This window comes from Ruditapes philippinarum, unplaced genomic scaffold (genome assembly GCF_026571515.1).
Source record: "Ruditapes philippinarum isolate M1 unplaced genomic scaffold, ASM2657151v2 ctg17984_1_1_1_1, whole genome shotgun sequence".
Taxonomy (NCBI): domain Eukaryota; kingdom Metazoa; phylum Mollusca; class Bivalvia; order Venerida; family Veneridae; genus Ruditapes; species Ruditapes philippinarum.
Window position 1 is genome coordinate 7,046 of NW_026857422.1, and position 10,731 is coordinate 17,776.

Sequence of the window (10,731 nt, forward strand, 5' to 3'; positions counted from 1 at the left end):
ATTCTGCAGAATAACTTTTGAATGAGCAATTTGTAATTGAAATTATTTGTTTAATTCTGCACAATAACTTTTGAAGGATTTCAGTAATGGTGTTTATATTTTTCTTGTACACATGTAACTATGTATTTTATATCAAAACTCATGTCAAGTCCAATTTTGTCTGCAAACAGCTCATTATTAATAAAGTTATGCCCCTTTTTAAGCAACTTTCTAGTGAAACTATGAGTGTCTGCAGCAAAAATTTTGAAGGATTTCAGTGAAAATGCTTATATTTGGGGTGTAAGTATGTTATATTAAAAAAAAACTTGTCAAATGTGATTAAAAAAATCAAAAAGGGACAAAACTCTATTAATAATCAGTTGATTGCAGCCAAATTAAACTTGTCCTGGGTTTTGATCTTTAGTGAACAGTGGTTCTAAGCGCTAACAATCGGCCAACTGCATTCATTTAAATAGATAAATAAGTAAGTAAGTAAGGTGAGGTGATGTTAGGTGAGGGGAGGGGAGGGGAGGAAGGAAGGAAATAAATAAATAATAATTTTGGGGATTAAATCCACTTGTTTTTGAAATGACTAAATATTAATGCCAGTAAACTTTCTTGTGTAAACATTTGTGCATATATTTTAACCTCATTTGCAGGCATGATTTTCATATTATCTTCAGAGAGTATTACATAATTAAGTAAAGAAATAGAATACTCACATACAGCTGTAATAGTTTTTCAAATGAATACATGACTGTTATGAACTATTGTTTCATAGTATTACCCCTCATTTTTTGTGTAATGTTAATTTCCCATAGGCCACTGGGAGTTATTTATACTGTTAATGCACAATATTGACCTGGCACTACATTAACTTCCGTAAAGGTCATTTGATTAAACACTGACCAGTATCTATCAAATAAACTGATATATTTGCTAATTTCACCCATCAGTGAGGTGTTGAGTATTGGTATTGACGTCGCACGACTGATCTGAATGTCTCTGGTTCGATTCCTTGCCAACACCATGTTATGATTTTTTTTATTCACTTGCAAGAATTTATTTGAAATCGTTTTATTACACTGGTTTTAGAATACCTTTTAAGTGGTGTTTTTATCCACAATTATATTTTTTATTTCATTACAGTATCTATCAACGATTTCTTTGTGACATTATGCAATCGTACATGATTTAGCGAATACACGCTATAAAGGCAGTTATTAAATAATACTTCATAGATAGTACACACAACAAAATTGTTTACAATAGTTTCTAGAGAATGGCAAAGGGAAGTCTCTGAATACCAGTTCATGCCAACATTCCCGGGTGTACATGTACATGGAGTATTGGAACAAAAGTATGGATTTTTTTCCAGGGTATTCCATGTGTCTGCCAACCATAGAGGCTGGACTTTTTACCATGGTAAATAGTCCAGCCTTGATGGAATAACATGGAAAAAAATCCAGCCTAATTCCAGCCTCCCTGAATGTTCTTAAAATTTAAAATTCTCTGACGGAATTCAGCACAGGAATGTTTTGGGTGGAATTTTTATTAGTTTAACATGATAAAATATTTCTTTCACAAAATTTAATACATATCCTTTAGTCCAAATACAGAATAGAACATCCTACATTCACTATAGCACAAACAGTTTTTTTTCTAGCTGCAGGTTTGGTAGCTAGGTTCATGTTGTCTTATAAATTTTAGCAATTATTTTGCTCTTAATCTGTCAATGAGAAACTAGCTGTTTTAATCTTAAATTTGTTTCAAGTGTTTCTGATTATTTAAATTACTATTTCTTTTATTGATGTCCATTTTCAGTCCTCTGCCTGTGTTTCCTAGAACTTCTTGTGGTTGTGCTCACCTTAAAAGATAAAATTCATAATAAATTTAACACAGATGTGGTAATGACTTATGTTTTATTGCATATAAATATTATGCAGTTATATATCGTATCTTTTAATAACATCAAATCTAATGTTTCAAATGTATTAACTATTAAATATTAACTATGCTTATGCATATTCAAAAATACTAAAGCAATGCAGTATATCTTATTTCAAAGTGCACACTTGTGTTTACATGTATAAGAATTAAGTCAATTTGTGACAATACTTATCACCCAGTATGTATTTTTTCAAGAAAAGACATGGAATAAAAAAGTACACGTATTGAGATTTAAAAATATACCTTTTCAGGATTAATACTGCACATCATTATTAAACACTGTTGGTAATTCTCACAGTCAGCACTTATGTCCCAGCCTGCAAGTTATGTAATTGTATAATGTAAAATGTAATTTTAGATTGTTCCATTGAGAACACAACACATACATGTAAATAACAAATGATTATGATGACCCTGTTCAGCTGTACAAAACTACTGATTGTACCATTTAGTCCTATTTAATCAAATTGTTTTAATTTGTTTTATTTGTAGGAATGAAAAAGATCTACTAACAATTGTCGTTTTAACAATATACATTATAAAGAAATCATTGAATAAATTATATTTTACATATTATACATGTATAGATTAAAAACAATTATCAGAAAAACAAATGCATGAAGTTGAAAATATAAAATCAACCTTGATCTTGTGTTACAAATGTTGAAAGTTTGATAATTATATAACCTGTTTCTGCATTGATGTAACTTAAGGTTTATAAATACCTGATTCTGTTGTATATCTCTTTGTCCCAGGTGATTCTAATTGTTATCATACCAATACTTAAACACTTTAAAGTCTTAAACAAAACAATATCTCCAAAACTGCTAAAATATCAAGTACATCCATTTGCACTCTTTGCTGACCCAGATATCTTAGAATTCAAAATTTACAACAGTTACTGGACAGGTCTATCATTATGTAAAGCAGGGTTTATCTGCTCATCATTTTAACTTTTATTCTTTGAGGGTAAAAGAAAATATCAAATAGCTAATAGATATATAGGTTTTAAAGATCATTACAAATTTTTGTACAAAAAAGATTGCAATGTCCTTCTAGACACATTCTTCATATGAAATTTATAATGTTATTTCTCCCCAAAATAATCACATGGAACAGCCTGATCTGAAATGACCAGTGGAGTAAATTAGTCATGCACAGATGGTTAGAAAATGCTGGTCAATGAGTTTTATCAGAGCTCTGATCTGTGTAGTGTAAAATCTCTGTGGATGTAGTATTTATTTTCCTAAATATTGGTCAATTTAATATAGAATATATAATTATGAGATTCTTTCATGCACTGTTTTGTTTATTTATTTATTGTTATCCAAAAACATGAATTCTTACAATTTAAAAATGGCAAGCAATGCCATCCCATCTTGATTATTATAGTGTCTGAATGATTTAATCACAGACTTTAATTAATTTATAGTTAAACTTAAAGCCTGTAATTAAATGGATATTATTTCATTGTACATAACTTCATGTAGATTTATTTAAATAATAATATGTATTTTGAACAATCAATTCATTTATGTCTTTAGCATATATAGACATTTTTCTGAGATACCCTTTTTCAACTACCGTACATAAAAAGTATAAAGTGTCAAATTTCAAATCATTTACAGTAACTTGCATTAAAATAAATGATGATTGTATATTTTCTTCCTAAATTTACAATATTGTGCTGAATATATAAAGTAAGATTTCTTTCAATTTTTACAAGTTTTTTCCAGCATACTTAGAGAAAGTTTAACACATTTCCAGCATCAAAAAAAATCTAAGTTCAACTTTCCATGCTACATGGAAGTAAAGTCCATGGTTTTCCAGGCTTTTACCACAAATATCCAGCCAATTTCCAGCCTATTCCAGCAATGCTGGAAATGGCTGGACAAAAAAAGTCCACATAGCATGGAAAAAATACCAATTTTCCATGAATTTCCATGAAATTCCATGCTTTTCCATAGTTTTCCAGGGTTTACCAGCCTCTCTTCCAGGCTTACCCTGAAAAATCTACACCCGGGTTCTTCAAGTGGAACCCCTTCACCAACTGCGCTGAGGGAGATTTTCAATTTACACCATTTAACAATTGGATATTTTCATTCATGTCGATTTATAAATAGATCCTAATGATTACTGAATATATCGGCATCAGGGTCAAATGCAAGAGTGCCAGGTCAATGTTGTTAGATAATACCATTTGACTAAGAAATCTGTACTGTTACAGGGTAACAGTATTTTTTAACAGTATAAAATCTGGTCACATGGTCTATTTTCTAAATAAAATAAATAGAGGATATTTGTTTAGGTCAGTGTAAGATCGGAATATATTTCACCATGTGAGCACCAAAAGGTATATTTCACAAGTGGCGCAGCAACAAGTGAAATATGAACTTTTGGTGTTCACAAGGTGAAATATATTTCGATCTTACACTAAACTAAACAAATTTTCTTTTTACTCTATGCAAAGAAATGTTTTAAAAAGACATTAAACCTAATACTGAATGAAAAGCGCGCCAAATAATAATACAATGTGACGTCATTTACGATGTCACGTCATTTAGTTGGTATCCAATTCTGTGCACGCTGGTATTTCACTGAAACAACATAAGGGGCTTAAATTCAAAACAGTGAAATTTTCAAAGTTTTATTAACCAGGTTTTCAACGAAAACCGGGTTATTGTAATGCCGAAGTCGGCGGGCGGGCGTCATTTTTTGGTTTTCCGCTCAATAACTTAAGTTTGCTTTGGCCTATTGACACCAAACTTGGTGTATGGATAGCTTATATCAAGAGGCAGCTTGGGATAGCTATCCAGGTGTCTGTGATCAAGGTCAAGGTCACTGTTACTTAAAATAGAAATTCAGTTTCTGCTCAATAACTTGAGTTTGCTTTGGCCTATTGACACCAAACTTGGTGTATGGATAGCTTATATCAAGAGGCAGCTTGGGATTGCTACCCAGGTGTCTGTGATCAAGGTCAAGGTCACTGTTTCTAAAAATAGAAATTCAGTTTCCGCTCTATAACTTGCGTTTGCTTTGGCCTATTGACACCTAACTTGGTGTATGGTAGCTTATATCAAGAGGCAGCTTGGGATTGCTACCCAGGTGTCTGTGATCAAGCTCAAGGTCACTGTTACTAAAAAAAGAAATTCAGTTTCCGCTCAATAGCTTGAGTTTGCTTTGGCCTATTGACACCAAACTTGGGTGTATGGATAGCTTATATCAAGAGGCAGCTTGAGATTGCTACCCAGGTGTCTGTGATCAAGGTCAAGGTCACTGTTACTAAAAAAAGAAATTCAGTTTCGTCTCTATAACTTTAGTTTGCTTTGGCCTATTGACAGCTAACTTGGTGTATTGATAACTTATATCAAGAGGCAGCTTGGGATTGCTACCCAGGTGTCTGTTATCAAGGTCAAGGTCACTGTTACTAAAAATAGAAATTCAGTTTCTGCTCATTAACTCGAGTTTGCTTTGGCCTATTGACACCAAACTTTGTGTATGGATAGCTTATATCAAGAGGCAGCTTGGGATTGCTATCCAGGTGTTTGTGATTAAGGTCAAGGTCACTGTTATTAAAAATAGAAATTCAGTTTCTGCTAAATAACTTTTGCCACCAAACTTGATGAATGGTTAACTTATATAAAGAGGCAGCTTGGGATTGCTACCCAGGTGTCTGTGATCAAGGTTAATGTATTTAGTTTTTAATGTTATAACTTCAGTTTGCTTTGACCTTTTGACAGTAAACTTGCTGAGTGGCAGCTTTGGATTGCTACTTAGATATCTGAGAGCAAGTTCAAGGTCATTTGCTTACAATAGAATTTTCAGCTTTACTCATTAACTTCAGTGTACTTTGACCTATTGATTGCTGTCACATCAAAATTTGGTTGTTGAAAACCTGGTTTTCGTTGCATTGCGGCGCTTCTTGTATCACTGATATATTTCTATAAACCACCGAAAAGCATGTAATAAAATAAAATCATCGTAAAAAAATCATCACATTTATTGTTCGGGGTAATAAAATCAATAACAGTGAGTAACAGTAAAAATATCATCTTAAGGAAAATACTGTTACCCGAAGCGTTACGCACAAACCCATGTGTTATTTATATAATATTCCTGACAAACATGTACAATGTGTACATGTTTTAATGATATGAAATGTTTTAGAATTGTTGCACTGTCAATCTGTAGCTTCAATTTGTGGTTTTATTTTAGCTGGTGAAGATATTACCCTACATGCTGGGAACCATTTGTTCCCATTTCAATTTGTACTTCCCATTAATATACCGGGGTCGTTTGAGGGGAAATCCAGTTGCTATGTACGATACTGGCTGAAGGCAAATATAGACCGACCATGGAAGTTTGATCCTGAATACAAGATGCTATTCACTGTTGGCTCTGTTTTAGATCTGAACACTCAAGCGAATGCCATGGTTTGTTTATATATTTATTATTATGTTTATTGTACTGGCAAAGAATGAATGATTAGTAATCTTCTATACTTTTAAGAATCAGTATTCTCAGGAAAAGTTTAAATTGATTTTACTTTCACTATATTGAATTTGGATAAAACATGACTGTGCTTTGCTTGTAATGTAAGACCACTGTTTTTAAATTGAACAGATTAAATATTGAATTCTTAAATCAAATAGGTATCAGTATAGCTTTTATTGAGGTGCAGGGAGGCCTAATCTTAGTCTGTAGCCATATTCAAAGCATTAGCACTAGATTCAGAAAGTAAAAGTTTAATGATATAAAGACATTTTTCACTAACTGGTAGATCAGTAGTACCAGATGATTATCAACAAAAGATAATTAAAAAAAAAACATGTACCTTACATTTTATTTAGTGTTTCACAAAATCATTTATGAATTCTATTTTTATAAAGATGGAAAACAATAGAATAGGTCATACATGTTATATATACAAATGAAAGTTGAAACTGGGACATACAATAACGTACTATGTCCCAGGTTGAAAGTTTTGTCAAATTTTACATTGAAACTAACTTACTATTACTATTGACATCAGCAGTGAAACAATTTCCTAATATGCATTAATCTACCAGATCCATAGGGAGTCTGATTGTTGCTAATCAATAAATAATTAACAGAAATAGCTGAAAAATATAACTCCCCATAGGGAGTCTGATTGTTGCATTTCAATAAATAATTAACAGAAATAGCTGGAAAATATAACTCCCCATAGGGAGTCTGATTGTTGCATTTCAATAAATAATCAACAGAAATAGCTGGAAAATATGACTCCCCATAGGGAGTTTGATTGTTGCATTTCAATAAATAATCAACAGAAATAGCTGGAAAATATGACTCCCCATAGGGAGTTTGATTGTTGCATTTCAATAAATAATCAACAGAAATAGCTGGAAAATATGACTCCCCATAGGGTTTGTTTGTTTGTTTGTTTGTTTCATTTTACGCCTTTTCCCAACAGTATTTCAGTCATATAGGCGGGTAGTTTCCTAACCATCGTTCCTGGAGAGTTACACCAGTACTAGACTACCTTCCTCCGTGCTAAACTACCAAAGCATCTCCCGGGGATCGAACCCACGCCAGAGAGTCCCCATAGGGAGTTTGATTGTTGCATTTCAATAAATAATCAACAGAAATAGCTGGAAAATGTGACTCCCCATAGGGAGTCTGATTGTTGCATTTCAATAAATAATTAACAGAAATAGCCAGAAAATATGACTCCCCATAGGGAGTCTGATTGTTGCATTTCAATAAATAATCAACAGAAATAGCTGGAAAATGTGACTCCCCATAGGGAGTCTGATTGTTGCATTTCAATAAATAATCAATAGAAATAGCCGGAAAATATGACTCCCCATAGGGAGTCTGATTGTTGCATTTCAATAAATAATTAACAGAAATAGCCGGAAAATGTGACTCCCCATAGGGAGTCTGATTGTTGCATTTCAATAAATAATTAACAGAAATAGCTGGAAAATGTGACTCCCCATAGGGAGTCTGATTGTTGCATTTCAATAAATAATTAACAGAAATAGCCAGAAAATATGACTCCCCATAGGGAGTCTGATTGTTGCATTTCAATAAATAATCAACAGAAATAGCTGGAAAATGTGACTCCCCATAGGGAGTCTGATTGTTGCATTTCAATAAATAATTAACAGAAATAGCTGGAAAATGTGACTCCCCATAGGGAGTCTGATTGTTGCATTTCAATAAATAATTAAGATCTGATTGTTGCATTACAATAAATAATTTACAGAAATAGCAGGAAATATGACTTCCCATAGGGAGTCTGATTGTTGCATTTCAATAAATAATTAACAGAAATAGCCAGAAAATATGACTCCCCATAGGGAGTCTGATTGTTGCATTTCAATAAATAATTAATAGAAATAGCCGGAAAATAGGACTCCCCATAGGGAGTTTGATTGTTGCATTTCAATAAATAATTAATAGAAATAGTCGGAAAATATGACTCCCCATAGGGAGTCTGATTGTTGCATTTCAATAAGTAATTAACAGAAATAGCCGGAAAATATGACTATCCATAGGGAGTCTGATTGTTGCATTTCAATAAATAATTAACAGAAATAGCCAGAAAATATGACTCCCCATAGGGAGTCTGATTGTTGCATTTCAATAAATAATTAACAGAAATAGCCGGAAATATGACTTCCCATAGGGAGTCTGATTGTTGCATTTCAATAAATAATTAACAGAAATAGCTGGAAAATGTGGCTCTTAAAATCCCATATAACTGATAATGATATATGTATTAATGTGAATGCTACTTGTATGATCTATTAAGTTTATTAAGTTATGAAACTTGTTGAAAAACAGTTGAAAAAAAAACAGTATGTAACATTTATGCATTAGACATTATGAATTTATTAATGAATCTATTGATACATAATTATACTTTTATACAAAAGTGAGCTAGAAAGTCTGCCTACTAAGTATATCTAAAATTCTATCGAGACATCTAAATTCAAAACGATTTTGAATGGTTTTATCGAAGAACTTATTCATTAAAAGGAAACAATAGATAGACTATTTTGTAACAAATTTTAATGAGGTGACATAATTTTACTTCAGATGCAAATTACAGGCAAATATACTTGTTATGAAGACCAAAATACGCATTCCAAATATTTTGATAATTATTATTTCTTCTTGCAGTCACCACAACAAAGTAATGACTCTAAGACAGTTTGTTGTTGCTGTTGTGAGAGCCAGCCAATCACAGCAACATTTCGTATTGACAGGACAGGCTACGTGCCGGGAGAATCTATTTGTTGTAATGCTGAGATAAATGAGGGCACTGGTAGAGGAGTCCACAGTTCAAAGGTCAAACTTATGATGGTAAGTTACAAACACAACAGGTTCATTTTGTATGTTTGAAAATTAGCAACAATCAACCTCTTATTTTTAGCTCGACTATTTGCAGAATAAGCAAGCTAATGCAGTCACCCATTTGTCGGCGTCGGCGTCCCAGTGGTAAAGTTTTTGCATGTAAGCTGGTATCTCCATAACTACTGAAGGGAATGGATTGAAACTTCACACACTTGTTCCCTGTGATTATCTAAGATGATAAGCACAAGTCCCATAACTCTGATTTGCTTTTTCACATAATTATGCCCCTTTTTCAACTTAAAAATTCTTGATTAAGTTTTTGCGTGTAGGCTGGTATCTCCATAACTACTGAAGGGAATGGATTGAAACTTCACACACTTTTTTTCTGTGATTATCTAAGATGAATGGCACAAGTCCCATAACTCTGATTTGTTTTTTTTTGCATAATTATGCCCCTTTTTTGACTTAGAAATTCTAGGTAAATTTTTGCTTGTTAGACATTATCTCCATAACTACTGAAGGGTTTGTACCTTTTTGGATAATTTTATGTATTCATATAGGTAAGCATTATTATACTCAATGAAACACCCTTGTGACAACTTTTTGAGTAGTCGAGCGTTACTGTCCTCCGACAGATCTTGTTAAGAATTAAGATTACAAATTTTTGTTGGCTTTGACTTGTTTTGCTGCCCTAACAGGGTCCTAATTTAATTAAATCCAATCAAAGATCGAAGCAAGGTTCTAACCTAGAAAGCTTCTGATATCTTAAGGTTCTGACTTAAAAAGATCCTGATTTGATAAGGTCCTGACTCAGTTAGCTTTATTTTACTACTGCAAATTACATAGCAGGAGTTTTAAGTCCAATCTGACTGTTAATATGTAAATTTCCTCCGAGGGCTTAATTAAGCAAAAAAAAACAACTATGGGTTTTATTCTTAATTGACATGTGCTGAAATGTTTTAGAAAACTACTTATCGCACTCATGGTGGCTCTAAGACGAAACAGACTACAGAAGTTGCCCGTCTAGAGCATGGCAGCATTACACCTGGAGGCTCGGATATTTGGAGTGGTGAGAGGATTCAGGTGCCACCAGTACCTCCATCTTTCTTACCTTACTGCAATATCATAGAAATAGACTATTACGTAGTGGTAAGCAATATTTGGTAATCATATTTTTTTTCCAATTTAATGTTGCATGATTAACTGCAGTTCTAGCTTGTAAAGGTTCTCTATTATTTTGACTTGTATTTAGTGATGAATTAATACTTTTGTTATAGTATCAATTTGAAAACCAAATACATGTACTGTGGTAGTAAATGTTAGTGTTACTCTTTGCCTAAGACACATCTGAATGTAAATTGTTTGACCCATTTTAAGCTGTATTTGTCTTCAACTATCCCCAAGAAAACTATACGTTTAGCTTAAATTTATATAAATTTAGTTAGTTAATCTTTT

The 10,731-nt window shown here is 32.7% G+C and overlaps 1 protein-coding gene and 1 long non-coding RNA gene across 2 annotated transcripts; one reads left to right on the top strand and one right to left on the bottom strand.

The window, feature by feature from the left end:
- Window positions 1–1,449: 1,449 nt before the first annotated feature.
- On the bottom strand, window positions 1,450–3,228 carry LOC132749680 (uncharacterized). Its single transcript, XR_009628454.1, has 3 exons — window positions 2,655–3,228; window positions 2,173–2,246; window positions 1,450–1,846 (listed from the first exon to the last, which is right to left on the bottom strand). It is a non-coding gene; the product is annotated as an uncharacterized LOC132749680 (long non-coding RNA).
- A 1,249-nt stretch (window positions 3,229–4,477) lies between these two features.
- On the top strand, window positions 4,478–10,425 carry LOC132749681 (arrestin domain-containing protein 3-like; the record flags this gene model as incomplete). The annotated part of the gene is made up of 4 exons (XM_060739539.1): window positions 4,478–4,496; window positions 6,145–6,362; window positions 9,103–9,285; window positions 10,240–10,425. Coding segments are annotated over exons 1-4 (606 nt in total), but the record flags the coding sequence as incomplete, so codon positions are not given.
- Between the last annotated feature and the right edge of the window lie 306 nt (window positions 10,426–10,731).